Below are 16,126 nucleotides of genomic sequence, written 5' to 3'. Positions count from 1 at the left end.
TTGTAAAGGTAAGAAGAACAGAAAAGTCTGCAGCCACAGTTAGAATAATATGAATTGATCTGTAAGGGCATCAAATCCACAACCTTGTTTAAAGTCACCAGTGTGATAACCTTCTGTACTGTATGGTTTCATTCACTCAAGAAATGAGACCCAAACATATAAGCCTAAGATGAACAAGAGGTTTCAAGATGCAACTTGAAAATTATAAAACTAAAACTCAAAGGAAGAAATGAGATATTGGGACATCTTTAAAAATGAATTACTTTTACTTCTGCTGCTCCAAAATTTGTTGAGAGTCCCTCTCTACAGGTATTTTATGGGCTGTGTGGAAAGAGCCTCCATAGGTGTGTCTTTCTACTCTACCATCTTGGCTCCACCCCAAAATGAGTTACTTTTAGAAAAAAGTAAGATTTTAAATATAAAACCATTAGTTTGAAGAATGTTAAACTATATGTGAAATTTTCAAAAATGATTTTCTAACAACTTAAAAACAGAGGCTATGAGACTAAAAGAATCCAATAATTAGGTCACGAAAGAAAAATATTGTTGCAGATACTATTGACCTACACAAAAAGAAAATTATTCATTTTTCCCCCAATTCAGCAAATATTTATTAAATGCCTAGTCTGTGCCAAGCACTGATAAGCAAAAAAGGGAGAATATTCTTTAATTCATCTGAGAATAAGAGCTTCATGCATGTTAACCCAGCCTGTTGCTCAGAAAGTTATATTAATGCATCTTACAGAATACTTTTATAAAGAATTAATAGATGAGTTCATATGTAAATTAAATTCCTTTCCAGTTCACATCTTGACAATGTTGTTATACCTGTGAATCATTCAAGGTATAGAAAAGTATTCCCCACTGCAATGTCCCTATACAAAGTACTTTGTGTCTGAAAGCTTTCCCATCAGACAAGAGCCTTGAAACCATCATTGCCTCTTAGTTCTTGTCCTTGTAAACACCTCATTTTTCTATCAGTCTTATACTTCTATAATACTTCTCTTAACTACAAATTTTGTTGCACTGTAGACTCTGGAACTTTTTTATATAATGAGGTTAGGTAGCTTCACAAAAGATATTAAGGATGACTAACATATCAAGTCAAGGAGGCTGTCAGGTCCTGGCCTCATCTCATCTTGTTGGGTCTAATCTTGTCATCATTTCTTAGGCCTGAACGGGAGTGGGGGCGTGGGTTCATCTCACTACTGCTCACTGATACGCGGACTATGAGGCCTGGTTTCCTAAAGTTTGATGTAGAGAGGCAGACTAGCTGTGTTAAGGGGTGGTACTTCTTGACCTCCATTGTCATTTTTATTAAAATCAAAAACATAACATTAAATATCAACATAAACAAATTAAGTAATTTAAACCCAAGTATAACATTTTTAAGTCATTCGAGTCCCTATCAATAGTTGATTTTTTAAATCAGTTATTTCAATTCAATCAAGCAAGCATTTTAGTATTAAGAAACAGCAGCAATAAGATAATATAAACTTACGCAATCAAGTAATCTTATAAATAGTAAGTGCTAAATAAACATTTGCTGATGAGAAACTCAAACGAACAGATCAGACCTTCACCTTTGACCCCTCCCAAAGACTCAACTTCCTCACTCTAGGAAAAGGGAAAGTGAGGGCAGAGAAGTGTTGCTCTGAGGACTACCTACCATTGCGCATCTTGTAGAGCTGTACGTTTTTCTGAATGTATTCAGCAAACTGCACGGTGTCTCCAGCCTCTCCAACACACAGAAGTAAGATCTTTTCACTCATCTTGAACATCTTGTCATGATCTGTTCGGAAAATAAAACACATTCAGCATCACAAATCATATACATGTTCAATAAATGCACACCCTACACAAAAAGAGATTTTAAAAAACAGAAAACATTCTACAATGTTTTCATCCCTCATGGCATGCCATCAGGAAAAAGCACACTTCATTAATGTCATTTGCCACTGGAAATCACATAGAATTTCCAGAAAGCAACAAATATAATGAGAAATATTTTGATTTAATGAGGACTCAATCACTGAAAGGAAGTGCAGGAATTATGCCCAAAGTGTGAAAACAATCCTTCAGTTAACAGAGATCTTAAGAACTTCTTCAAGAGACCAAATCAAGTTGTGGTTCTGAGGAGATACGGTAGAATTTGAAGGTGCAGAGAGAAGAGTGATACTACAGCTAAAATAAGAAGACATCAAAAGAAAATGATCTTTGAAAAGGAAAAATCTGTGGAGAAATCAACTGAAAATACAGATCACTATAAAAATTGTTAACTAATATCACCCTCAAAGCATAGACAAAAGAGAAACAACAACAAATTATATAAAAATACTTTGCAAAAAAAATTGAAATAGTTGAATCTTATCTGGTTATTCCAGATTCTTGTTCAGATTAGAGAGAAATCAACATTCAGGCAGCCATTAGTGCCTAAGGAACATAACTTCTCATATTCAAGCTGAAGCTTCAGTAAAACATAATCTCCCTATCCAACTCTCACTTTCACTTTCAATTTTTCAAATACTGCTGAATAATCTTCCCTGGAAGACATGTTTCATGTTTAAAAGCTTCTGAAATATCCCAATCCTTTAATAGGATTTGGAGAGCATAATGCTGCTGTGAAACAGTTTTAAAAATATTTGAGGGTTGAAATTGCCATTAATATGGCTGGGTATGGCTAGAGGGAAACACAAAATGTAAATGTAAAATTACTAATACGTGGCCTCAAGGTCATACCTGTATAGACTGGAAATACAGAAAACCTAAACTGTATTTGTTATATAGGTTGAAGGAGTCTGTCAGTTTGCAAACAAGTTTAATATTTTTTGTAATAACATTTAGAAGAAAAGCCAGAACTGGAAGAATGCTATTTTTCACTGTGAAATCAGCTTAAACAAGTAAAAAGTTATTTGTTAGGTACCTGCAGTATGCCTAGAATTGTATGAGGAACCACAGGAAAAACAAAAATATAAGGACTTGCTATGACATATTCAGAGAACTACCACAGTGCAACAGGCTTTAGCTCAGACTCTGCCACACTTAGCTGTGGGACTTTAGGCAAATAACTTCACCGGAACCTCATCCTGAAATACAGAATGGAGCTAGTAAAGAAGAGAGAGAGGGAAGAGGAAAATGAGAAGAAAGATGCTGTGTGATTTCATTGATATAGAGATACCAATGAAATAACTACCTTTCCCCACGAACATCATCAGGAACTGCTCTAATACTATACTAGTCTTCGAGAGTTGTCTGAGACACTAAGAGATGGAGACTTGCTCTGGATCACACAGCAAGAACCTGTAGAGGCTGAATGTGAACCTAGCTATGCCTTCCTGAGTCTGAGGCCAGTTTTTTATTCACTATATATTACCTCTCAAAGGATCACAGAATCAAAGATTTAGAGCTGGAAAGGATTTTCCAGACTGAGCCCTATCCCCTCAGTTTATAGGTGAAAAAACTAAGGTTCATGGGGGTAAGTGACTTTCCCAACTTTAAAGGATCATTCAGGATCAAATAAGAACATATGTAAATGTTCCAAAGTGCTATAATAAGCCTAAGGTATTTACATTATTACAACAAAGTGTAGAATATATACAAGCTCTCAGTAATATAGGAATTCACAGAATGTAAAAAGTCAACTATACATGCCATAATCGGGGCAGTTTTCAAGTATCTCCATAGACTAGTAGACAGACCAAATGTATATGGTATTATAGTATACATACATAACATACACACATATATATATATACATACATACACACATATACATATATACATACACATACATATATAGATGACATATATATAATATATGATATATATGATGACAATACAGCATGTGACACTGACACCCAATGGAATAGCTTGACTGAACCAAGACGGCAAGTCAAAACAAACCTAAGTTCCATTTTTCAGCACTTGGGTTTATCTGATAAAACAGAAATTATAAAATATTCTAGGTGGGAAAATACAAAAGCCCTCAAGCTCACATTCCAACAAATTTAGGCCTGTAAAAACAGGAGGGGAAAAATGGAGGAAGGTTATAGATGTGGCTCTATTCTGACACATCCTTAGATCCAGCTTAAAATCTTTTCCTCCAACAAACTTTCATGGTCCACAAGTAATCTCTCCCTCTGCCAAACTTCTGTGACACTTTTTATATGTACACTGTGATAATTCTAGGCATTGTTTAAATTTCTTTAGGTCTATGTTTCCTTTTTAAAACTATATTGTAAATTCCTTCCAGGCTGGAATTTTATTTCCTACAAGATCCAGCATAGTTGGTACTAAATCAGTATCATTATTATGACAGGACTAGAAGGGGATAAGTTATAGCTTACATTAATACAGCATATTTTACTCTTTCCAATGTGCTTTCCCTTAAGTAAATACTCTACCAGTCCAGTGAAATAACTGAAGCCTGCTTCACTAAAGGAAGAAAGTTGCTAGTTTGCTAACTTATGATACCTTAATCTGTTATATTGTAACTACTCCTCTTCCCACACACAGATGTCCTCAGATTATATTCCTTAATGTGAATTTAACAAAAAAGGAATAAGGCACTTTCTTTTTGAATTACAGAATCAAAGGACATTAGGAATCTTCTAATCCAAACTCTCCCCCACTAAAGGAATTCCACTTCCAACATCCCTGAGAATAGGTCACCTTGAATACTTCCAATGACAGAGAAGTCACTACTTCAAAAGGCAGCCTATTCTATTTTGGGGAAACTTACAAGTATTAAAAAATGTTTCATTTTATTGAGCCTATAACTTCCAACCATTATTAGTTCTACTCTACTCTCTGGAATTACACCTCTCCCCAACCCCCACCCCCCAAAAATGAATCCAATTTCTACATACACAAGCCTTTTGATTCTTAAAGATATGTCATGCCATCCCCAAGCTTTACTTTTTCCAGTTCTTTTCATTCCCATTTCCTCAGATTATCTAGCTTTCATATCCCTCTGGATGTACTCCATTTGTCAGCATCCCTCTTAAAATATAATGCCCAGATTAGAACTCAGGGGGGGAAGGAGAGAGAAGCAGGTGAACCACTGTGGGCTTCCTCCTTTTTTTGTCTTTACTTGGGTGAAACGATACTGGAAAAAGTAAAATGTGCCATATTAATGTGAGATATTATTACTTACTATTCCCTTCTAGTTATTGCAATTATGACACTGAGTACCAGCTATGTGCAAAGTATTGCTGGATATTGTGCCTATGTGTCTCTCCTGAAGTTTTGTGTCCAGTCTAAAAACAGAACTTTCCTCAATAAGGGAGTATCATTCTAAGATAAAAAACAGACAGGTATTTCAGGGAGGGTATTTAACATTTCTAGGTCTCAGTTTTATCTATAAAATGGAAGGGTTTGGATTAGCTGGCCTCTGAGATTTCTTTTAGCTAAAATGTATGATCCTAATTAAATCTTACTCCATGCTCCTATCATGTGTCTGACAAAGGACAATTTCTAAAGTATTAAGATTCAAGTCAGTGATACCTCTTGGGGAGAAAAAATATGCTCTCCAAGAGAAAAGTTCCCCAAATTAGGAAGCACTTTCATTTTTTCCTTTCATCCATTTTACAGATAGCTTGAGAAAATGTCCATTAATACACCACTTTCAAGTTTCTATTCCATTAGAAAGTAACATGTTCTGAATTAACGGAACTCAAGAACAACCCTATAGATCTTATTCCAACTCCCCATGTGATGAAAGAAAGCACAGCAAACCTTTAGAATGTCAAGCAACTGAAGATTCATTCACTTAATTCTTCATAAAAGAGGTGGATCTGGAGTCACAGGAACTGCATTCAAACAAATCCTAGCCTTGCCAGTTACTAGCAGTGTTACCTCCAGCAGGTCCCTTCACTTCCTTGAATCTCAGTTTCTTCATCTGTTAAGTAGGGACTAAAGCGACCCCTGTCCCCCAAGATTCCTTCTAGCTCTAAATCTATGCTTCTTCGATTTTTCTTCAGCACCCCAGTCATTTAAAAGCAGTACTACTAAATCATTCTTCAAATGACAATGTACCTATGATTAGCCATTTAAACAAAACTTGGTCTGGAAATAGCCTACTTACTTCCCTTCCCTTGTTGTTTAAAGGCTACAGAGAAACAAATATCAAGAAAATCTTGCCATTATTTTCTTTAATAGAGTTATTACAATTTACGTACATGGCAATTCTCTCTACTATACCTACCCCAGGTGAACTCAAAAACAAATAAGTAGACCAAACCTATCAAGAGATCGTGTGTGACCTTCCTTCTCGAAGAGGACCATGATAACAGGGAGATGATGACATGACCTGCAGTTATCTTCGACTTGAGTGAGGAATACTGTTATTGTGGACAAAGTGAGGCTTGGACCCAAGAAGTCAGGAGTTCAAACCCTGCCTCTCACACAGTGTCTGGGCGATTCTTAGCAAGACACAACCTCTTGGAGCTGTAAGTATGTAGCAAAAGAAGGTATCCACTCGTATTGGAAGAGGGAGTTTGCCCACCCAGGAGTTCCCTATACCACTGAAATCACAAGTCCAGCCCCAATTCCTATTCTCAGTTGTCAATAAAACAGAAATAAAGTTGTGATGGAGGGGTGAGTGAGGGAGAAACTACTGTCCTTTTTTGCATTCCCATCGCTTAGCACAGCGTCTGACAAGTAATAAATATGTAAAATATTTTAGTAATATGTGTAATAATAGTAATTAATAAATGCAAGCTGACTGGCTGGAAAGTATTTTGGGTCAGATATCAGGAAATCTGAGTTCCAAAACGTGCTCTCAATTGTCATTTCCCTTCTCTGATTCTGACTCTATATATAATATAGAATATACTTATAAAATACGGATAATAATAACTGCAGGACTAGGAAGAAAAGGCCTCAGAATTTATTATTAATAATAGTAAGACTATCAGAGTCGTCCCCTCTCCAACATCCAGGATTCATTCATGGAGCTACGTCTCGCAACTCAAACGTGACTTGAGGAAAGCACGCAGATTTAGGTCTGGAAGGGAGTTCAAAGCCCTCACTTTACAAACCAGGAAACCGGGAGGCTAAAGAACCTGTGGTCCAAGGCCACACACAGAGTCGCAGAGCCAGGATTCAAATCCAAATTCAGAGGGAGTTTCCACAGCCCCCACGCTACACACCCCAGGCAGGGCACAAGGGAAACGGAAGAGGCCGAGGACAGCCCCATTAACAGCAAGCGTGCACCGGCCGAGGCGCCCAAGGGGGACAGGGTGGCAGAGTCCGCGCCGCCGGCAGCATCTCCTGGGCCCCTTTCCCTCCCGCCTCATCCCCTCTGGCCCGGCCGGGCCGGGCGCGGCCTCACTCACCGTCCTTCATCTGGACGATGTTGCTGGCGGCCACGCGGTCCGAGGCCACCAAGATGTAGTCGGGGCCCTGGATGCCGATAAGGTACTCCATGGCGGGCGGAGGGACAAGACGGGATGCAGCTTGGGCCGGGCCTGCCTGCGGTTCCTTCTCACCGCCGGCTCACCGGTGAGACAGCACCGTCCAGGATGAAAGGGAGGAGGCACCGTCACCGCCGCCGTCGCGCTCGGATGACGTCACGAGATCTCGCGAGAACTGCCAGCAATCGGCGCCGGCCTGGCCCCGGGAGAGGAGGATTTCGCGACAGCTCGCTCCCCACCTGCGGGAAGAAACTAGGGGGGGGAAAGGGGGCGGGCCTTACGTCGTTCCTGTCCCGCCCCTTTTCAGCGCCCCTCCTCTCTCGGGTTGGGCTTCTCTAAGTCAGTCTGCAAGTGTGCTGTGAGATCCCGCACCACTTATTACTGTGTGCAAACCACCCGGAGATTGGAAGCACAAATTGAGACCCCGTCCTACCTTCCTCCTCCTTCCTCCTTTTTCCTTCTCTTTTCTTTTCCCCATTTTCCCCTTCTCTCCTTACCCTTTCCCCAAATTCCCTCCCTCCATTGTCCTCCTTCCTTTTTTCTCTCCTCAGCTGCATCGTAGATCTCCCTCCTTCCTTCATGCCTCTCCTTTCCCTCTCAGCCTCACATGCCTCCCTTCTTTCCCCTTCCCCTCTGCCCCAAGTTCCCTCTTCTTCCTCTAATCCTCACACATTCCCTCTTTCCCTTTTGCCCCAAGTTCCTCCTTCCCTCCCCTCCGTCTCAGCCCCACGTGCCTCCGTCCTTCCCCTCTTCTCTCTGTCTCTCAGTCCCATGTTTCCCTCCTTCCCCTCTGCCTGCCTCCTTTCCACATCCCTTCTTCCTTCCCACATTCCTTCCTCCTTCCCTTCTCCTCTGCCCTAAATTCTTTCTTCCCTTCCCAGCCTTACACCTCTTTCCTCTTTCAATCCCATATCAGCCCCTGTGCTCTTCTTCCTTCCACTCTCCCTTCAACCCCATAACCTCCCTTCTCATTCCTTTGTCAGCATCTACTTTTCATCTTCTCTCTTCATATTTTCCCTCCATCTCTTTCATTTCTCCACCTCTCTTTATGATTCTTTGACTCTCAGGCTCACCTAGATTTGTTTAGTCACCTGGTCATGCATTATTTAAAAATACTCAGCCCATTCTGGGGCGGATCATCACCCTGGGAGAGGAGACCCTCCAAGTTTTTCATTCTCTTGGGTTCTGCAGTTATTGGAGTCCCTTGTAAAGCTGCCTCTGTATGCCTCCTTCGATGCCTTACTGTTTATCCAGCAGACTCAGGGAAAGGTTGAAAACTTTCAATAGCTAGTTTCCTTCATACACAGCTGCAGTCTCCTTCCTGTTGTCAGAGAAATGGAATTTTATCTCCAAACAACTATGAAAATAATGTTCCTCGGCAGGAATTTGGCTCCCTTTGCCTTCTAAATTGTTCTTTCCTGCTCTCTTCTTTGGAAGAAAGGAGCGCACAACCCATCCATGACTGGAAGCGGGAAAGATCATGGGAGCCCTCCTCCTTTTCGAGAGATTCAATCAAGATCCTGTTCTGAACCATCACTGGGGAAGGGTGGTAGGGACATTCCACCCACCCCTGGGCTGATCATGTTTATGTCCGCACAGTGATATTTACCAGCACCTTTCCTATAGTCGAGATGAGACAATACTTTGCTAATCTCAAAGTGCTATGTGAATGTCAGCTACTACTATTATGATCATTGTGTTTAACCTACAACCTTCCTACCAAAGATGGAGTTCGTCCTCTGAAAGTGTGTCCTCTCAAGCAAATACACAATCAGCAAACATTAATTAAGCATCTACTACATGCAGAGTGCTATACTGGGGTGGTGGAGTGGTGGAAGACATACAAAGTGTAGATAAGACTCAATACTTGCCACTTACAGTCCAATAAAGAGAGAAGACACAGAAAATTCTTCTTTTTAATTAATTAATGAATTTTTAGTTTTCAATATTCACTTTTATATGATTTTGAATTCTAAAATTTCCCCCTCTCTTCCCTTCCCCCTCCTCAAGATGGCATACAATCTGATATGGGCTATACATGTACAATCATATTAAACATATTTCCACATTAGTTATGGTTGTGAAAGGAGAATCAGAACAAAAAGGAAAAAACCACAAGAAAGAAAAAAACAAGACAAAAAGAAAAAAAGGAGAAAATAGTATATATCCATCTGCATTCAGACTCCGTATTTCTTTCTCTGGATGTGGATAGCATTTTCCATCATGAGTCTTTTGGAATTATCTTAGATCCTTGCATTGCTGAGAAGAGCTAAATCTATCAAAGTTAGTCATTGCACACTGTTGCTGTTATTGTGTATAATGTTCTGGTTCTGCTTACTTTTCTCAGCATAAATTCCTATAAGTCTTTCCAGGTTTTTCTGAAATCTACCTGTTCATCATTTCTTATGGAACAACAGTATTCCATTACATTCATATACCACAACTTGTTCAGCCATTCCCCAGTTGATGGACATCCTTTCAATTTCCAATTTTTTGCATCACAAAAAGAGCTGCTACAAATATTTTTGTACATGTGGGTCTTTTTCTCTTTTTGATGATCTCTTTAGGATATAGACCTAGTAGTGGCATTGCTGGATCAAAGGGTATATACAGTTTTATAGCCCTTTGGGCATAGTTCCAAATTGCTTTCCAGAATGGTTGGATCAGTTCACAACTCCAGCAACAATGCATTAGTGCTCCAATTTTCTCACATCTTCTCCAACATTTATCATTTTCCTGTTTTGTCATGTTAACCAATCTGAGAAGTGTGATGTGGTACTTCAGATCTGTTGTGATTTGTATTTCTCTAATCAAGACTGATTTAGAACATTTTTTCATATGTATATAGACAGCTTAATTTCTTCATCTGAAAACTACCTGTTCATATCCTTTGACTATTTTCAATTGAGGAGTGACTTGTTAAGTTTTCTATATTTTTTAGAAATGAAGCTTTTATGAGAGATATTAGCTGTAAAAATTGTTTCCCAGCTTTCTGCTTCCCTTTTAATCTTGGTTGCATTGACTTTGTGCAAAACCTTTTAAATTTAATGTGATTGGGGAGTGGAGCCAAGATGGCAGAGTAGAAAGATGCACAGACTCTAGCTCCTCCCCCACAGCCTATAAAATACCTGTAAAAAATGACTCTCAACAAATTCTAGAGCAGTAGAAGTCACAGAATGACAGAGTGAAAGAGTGAAAGAGATTTCCAGCCAAATGTAACCTGGAAGGCCAACAGGAAAGGTCTATCCCACAGGATGCTGAGCAGAGAGGAGCCAGGGCCTGGCTGTAGGAGGAACAGGACCAGAACAGATCTTGAGGCAGAATCCCCAGCCCGGGGCAGTGGGGGGTGGGGGGGCTCAGTGGAGGCAGCAGCAGTGGGTGTCCATTTGTGAAGCATGTGGCCTAAAGTCCCTGGGGGAATTCAGCATCTGATCTGAATCTCATCCCTGAGCACGGTCCTGGGGTGAGGAGGAGCATGACCCCCTTCTTGACAAACGATTCAGAAGTCAAGTAACTGACTGACACAGCTGAGTATTAATACAGAAAAAACCCCTCAAATGGTCTATTCCTGTCATATTCTCCTCAGAGGATGAAGACAACATTATAGAACTGTAGAATAAATAGCTGCTTCATTTTTCACATCAGGGCTGCACTCAGAAGGGTCAGATCTCTAGCCAGCCAGGATATGACTTTCCTTGGTTTTGCTGCAGAATGATCTGGGTGGTGCTCACTTTTTCTGAGAAGCTACTATTGTGGAAATCTCCCAGAGCAGGTATCATCTACCTCAGGAACTCTCAGATTCTTGAAGTAGTCACCAAGAGTGGAAATGCCAATTTCTCGAGATTGTTGATCACTGACCTGTGCTCATGAAAAATAACATTAAGAAAGAAGGCACTACCAGGGACTTGGGATCTCATCTCAGATTTGCCTAGGCAAGCACAGACTAATCTTCATTACCCTGGTCTTTTCTAAAGCAAGGTGTCATTGCTTGTCATTGAGGAGAGGGGGGATAGAAGAGGGAGAGACAGGGAGGTCCTTGGCTGCTCTTCCATGGTAGAGAGTCATAAATGGAAGGCCTCAACGAGGGCAGAGTCCTTTCCATAGTTCTTGTAGACAACTGAGTACATTCCTGACTTCATTGCCAATTACCTTTGACACAACTCCCTAGAGTCATGAAAACCAATCAGAAATTGCCATATCATCCAGCTAAGTGCATGCCCTCTAGTCAGAGAATGTGGTCAGCCCTGAGGATCTATCATTTCATCACATGAATGAGAAGTGGCAAGCTCAATTGATCACAGTCTCCCTGATCAATTTCCTGATATAGAGAAATAAAACATGATGTAAAGGTGGGATCCACAAGATTTAACTGATTAAATATGAAAGGTTAAGGCAAGAGAAGGACCAAAGATAACCACAAGATTTTAAACATGGGTGAACAGGTGAAGGAAGGTGGAGGGGTGCCAGGGATGGAAGGAAGAGCAGTTTGAGTGAGAAAATAATGAGCTTCGTTTGAAGTATGTTGGGTTTGTGGTGCCAGTGGGACATGCAAGTGGAGATGCCCTGCGGACAGTTGGAACTGTAGGTCTTTGGCTAAAAAGGGAGATCAGGTAGGCTTGAGAGTCATTTGTATAGAGGTGGTAGTTGAAACTCTGGGAATAAATGAAGTTATGAAGAAAGAGAAGGGAAGATGGCCAAGGACAGCTCCTGGGGATTCCCCAGATTAAGTGGTCAAGAAGAAAATGAGGAGACAATGCCTTTGCCCAGGCTATGTCTCATGCCTGAAAGACTTTCTCTCCTCACCTCTGCCTTTTGGAGTCGCTGGCAAATCCTGACAAGTATTCCAGCACCATTTAAAGAAGGTTCCCAGGCCATCTATCTCTATATTTCCTACCAGTTGCACTCTTTTGGACTAGACTCCATTATCACCCTAGAAAACCTCATCACCAGGAAGCTCATCATCCTGTGAGGTTGCATCAGCCTTGGTAGTTAAATCTCTTCAGTACTCTACGTGCCTTCTACCCATCTGATTGCAAGATTAGAGGTTGGCAAAAAGAACTCCTCCCAAAGGTTCCATTTAAAGAGGGATCCTGAGCCAGCAATCTCTTCATTTCCCACCATCTTCCTATTTCCCTCCTGTGGACTGGACTCCATCATGCTCTGTGCTAGAAACCTTCCCTCCCCTAATACCCTCTCCCCCTCTTTCCATCTTTCTTTTGTGTGTTAGCTTCCCTATTAGATTGTAAGCTCCATGAGATCAGGAATTGTCTTTGTTTTTAACATTTGTATCCTTAGCATGGTGCATTAAGTGCTTAATAGTTGCTTGGTTGTTGTCTTTCATCTTCAAAGAGGATCAAAACGACATCACTATGTTGAGGTCAAAGGATAGTATGTCCTACTGTGGCTGATCTGACCAATATGAGCTCAGAAGACTCTACCACAAATTGGGCACAAATGATCCATATGAATACCTGGAATGGAGAAGTCTCTAAATTTGCACATTTCATGTTTCTTTTGAGCTACTGCAATTCTGATTTGGTCATTCAGCACAACGTCTTCTTTGATGTGGACATATCATGCTGGGAGGTCCTGTGCCAGTGTCTCCCATGTCTCCCAAAAGATTCCAAAATTCTTCAGAGAGACCTTGAGAGTGACCTTATATTGCTTCTTCTGACCTCTGTGTGAGTGCTTGCCTTGTGTAAGTTCTCCGTAAAATAGTCTTTTAGGCCCATGTACATTTGGCATTTGAACAATGAGGCCAGCCCATTGCAGTTGCCTTCTCTACAGCAGAGTTTGAATGCTTGGCAGTTCAGTTCAAAAAAGGACCTCAGTGTCTGGTACCTTATCTTATGAGGTGATCTTCAAAATCTTCCTAAAACAATTTAAATGAAAGCAATTCAGCTTCTTGGCATGGTGCTGTCCAGGTTTTATGGACATAAAGTGATGAGGTCAGCACAATGACTCTCTAGACCTTCATTTTGATAGGAAGCCCAATATCTCTTCTCTCTCACACTTTCCTTCAGAGGCTACAAAACACTGAGCTAGCTCTGGCAATGCATGCATCAATCTCATCGCCTCTGTGGACATTCCTGGAAAGTATACTGCCAAGGTAAATAAATTTATCCACAGCATTCAAAATTTCCCCATGAGTGTAACTGATGGTGCCATGTAATGGATAGTGCTGTGTTGGCTAGTAGAGAACCTCTTTCTTCTTGGGACTTAAGTATCAGGACAATTGGTAGCACGAGCAGCAGAGAATCAATCCATACTATGTTATATCTCAGCCTCAGAGGGTTACATTGAGTGCACAATCATCTGAGAACAAAAAGTCACACACCGACTCTTCCTCCATTTTAGTCTTGGCTTGTGTAGCCTTTTCAAGTTTTATAATTTACTTTCAATGCTGTAACTGATCTAGATGCCGTTTTCATCCTCAGACAACATCACTGGAAACATTATGCTAAAAGCATGGGAGCAAGCGTGCATCTCTGCTTCACCTTACTGGTGACTGGGAAAGTGTGAGAACATTGTCCATTACCTGGGACCCAGGAGCACATGTGGTCATGAGAATGATGTGCGATACTGATGAACTTCTCTGGGCATTTAATAAATGTTTCTTGACTGACTGATTTCTCTCCTGACCTTTCAAAATTCTCAGGTCTTAGCCATCTCCAAAGTGCTTTAAAAGAAAAATAGGGAATAGGAAAAGAAATAATGGCAGGGCCATGTGATCTCAGCTTCACACTGCTTCCAAGTGAGAGGCATCCTAAGGCCCTTCCTCACTTGGAAGCCCTTAGCAGCTTATCCTCCTTTGCCAATGCTAGATAGGCCAGAAAGAATCAAAGCCAAAAGGCTTGCCCTGGCTGGTTTGTCTTTTGAACACAATCCAGTGCCTGCTCCAGAGCCAAATAAAATGGCTCTTCACCTTTTAGTTAGAGAACCAGAAACAGTTACAGAATGTCTATACGTGCTCCAAATTGAGGAACAGAAGACTTCCATTATCCATCATCATGCCATTATGTAAGTAGGCTCTCCATCCTCCACTAAATGAGAATTACCCCCATTACACTGTTAAATAACAGTAAGTTTAATTGGGAAATGTGGTAGGAGCAATATCCTGACCCTTACACTCATGCAAGTTAGGACAGTTTTTCCTTAAAAGGCAAGGAAACCATTTTTGAGATTTGGGGACTAAATGGGTTCAGAACGTTAATGTCACTTCCTGGCTACCAAAGTGTAAAGCAGCCATGAGTTCTAGGTGATTTCTGATGCTTGCCTGGTACACCACAATGGACAACTTAGCCAAGGGAACCAAATCTATTTGGAGTGTCCCTGATGCATATCCTCATTGAATATTCTTTTCTTGCTATGGTTAAGTAAATCTCATGTGCCTGGCATATAGTAGGCACTTAATAAATGTTTATTTACTGACTGATCTTCTGAAAGAAGCCTTTCTAATTGTTCCTTAATCTTGATGCCTTCTCTCTGAGATTATTCCTAATCTATAGTGTCTATAGTTTGTTTGCACATGCCTCTCCTATAGACTGAGTACCTTGATAGTGCAGACTGTCTTTTGTCTTTCCTTGCAGCTTACGACAATGTTTGGTACGTAGTAGGCACTTAATAAATGCTGGATCACTGACTGAACTGACTTCCCAATGCAAGTAGGAGTTGGGATAAGTATCCCTAGTGCTCATATATGTATACATATACACGCACACACACTCCCACCCATATGCTACAGAAGCATCCTGGAACCAGTTCAAAATCACTCACTAAAGCCATTGTTAAATTTTCAGTGTGAATACTTACACCTTGGAAGAAGGCAAAAGGAGGCTTCATTTATTGTTTTGTGGATTGTCTAGACTTAAGAACGTGATGAGAAAAGTGTTAATAATACAGATCAAACTTCACAGTGGGCCTATATTTTCTTTGGGGAGTCAGTTGTTAAACATTTCCCAACACCCTGGAATGCTTGTGTTTGTAGATATTATCTTCCCCAATACACTATAAACTCCTTAAAGGCAGGAATTGTTTTCAACTTTTCTTTGTATATCCAGTACTTAGCACAGTGTCTGTCACATAGATGATTCTTAATAATTTGATTATTATTTAATTTTATTTACTTATTATTTATGACTGATTATTTAGACAATTTTGGATCTTGACTCTGTCACCCAGTAATATTAAAAATAATAATAATAAATGACATTTATATAACACTGTAAGCTACATAGAAGCTTATAAAGCACTTTTTGTATTTAATTCCATGTGAGTTAAAAACTACAGGTATTATTATCCCCATTTTACAGACGAAGAACCTGAGGATCAAAAAAGTTAAATGACATATTCAATGTCACTCAATTAGTAAATGTCCAGAGTAGCATTTGAACCACCAGTTTTCTTGGCCTGGCACCCTACCCACCATGCCACAGGGTCCCTTTTCCTTGAGATAAGAAGAGAACCAGGATCAGAGATAGGATAAGCCTATATTAGGGAGACATGAGATTTTGGTCCCAAATTTACTGCTTACTTCACTGTGTGACCTTTGAAGGTGGCTCCCCTTTGTCATGCTTCAGTTTGTCCACCTGAAAAAGGAAGATGCCCATCTCTGTTTCTCTCCAGGGAATATACATGAAGTGTACGAAGCCCTCACAACACAGACTTGAGATACTACCCACCTTCACAACAGATTCAGATAACCCAAGAGC

The 16,126-nt window shown here is 40.4% G+C and overlaps 1 protein-coding gene across 1 annotated transcript in view; it reads right to left on the bottom strand.

The window, feature by feature from the left end:
- Positions 1-8,667, bottom strand: part of PSMB2 (proteasome 20S subunit beta 2) — a 36,384-nt gene extending 27,717 nt beyond the window's left edge. Inside the window, exons 1-3 of the mRNA XM_072610071.1 lie at positions 8,489-8,667; positions 7,338-7,667; positions 1,670-1,792 (exon numbers count right to left, since the gene is read on the bottom strand). Coding sequence (XP_072466172.1) covers positions 1,670-1,792; positions 7,338-7,428 — 214 coding nt within the window. The 5' untranslated portion in view covers positions 7,429-7,667; positions 8,489-8,667. The remainder of the gene's footprint in view (positions 1-1,669; positions 1,793-7,337; positions 7,668-8,488) is intronic.
- Positions 8,668-16,126: the final 7,459 nt, after the last annotated feature.

The sequence above is a fragment of the Notamacropus eugenii genome, chromosome 5 (genome assembly GCF_028372415.1).
Source record: "Notamacropus eugenii isolate mMacEug1 chromosome 5, mMacEug1.pri_v2, whole genome shotgun sequence".
Taxonomy (NCBI): Eukaryota; Metazoa; Chordata; class Mammalia; order Diprotodontia; family Macropodidae; genus Notamacropus; species Notamacropus eugenii.
The sequence above is the reverse complement of the archived record's forward strand: the minus strand, read 5'-3'. Positions and strand labels throughout refer to the sequence as shown.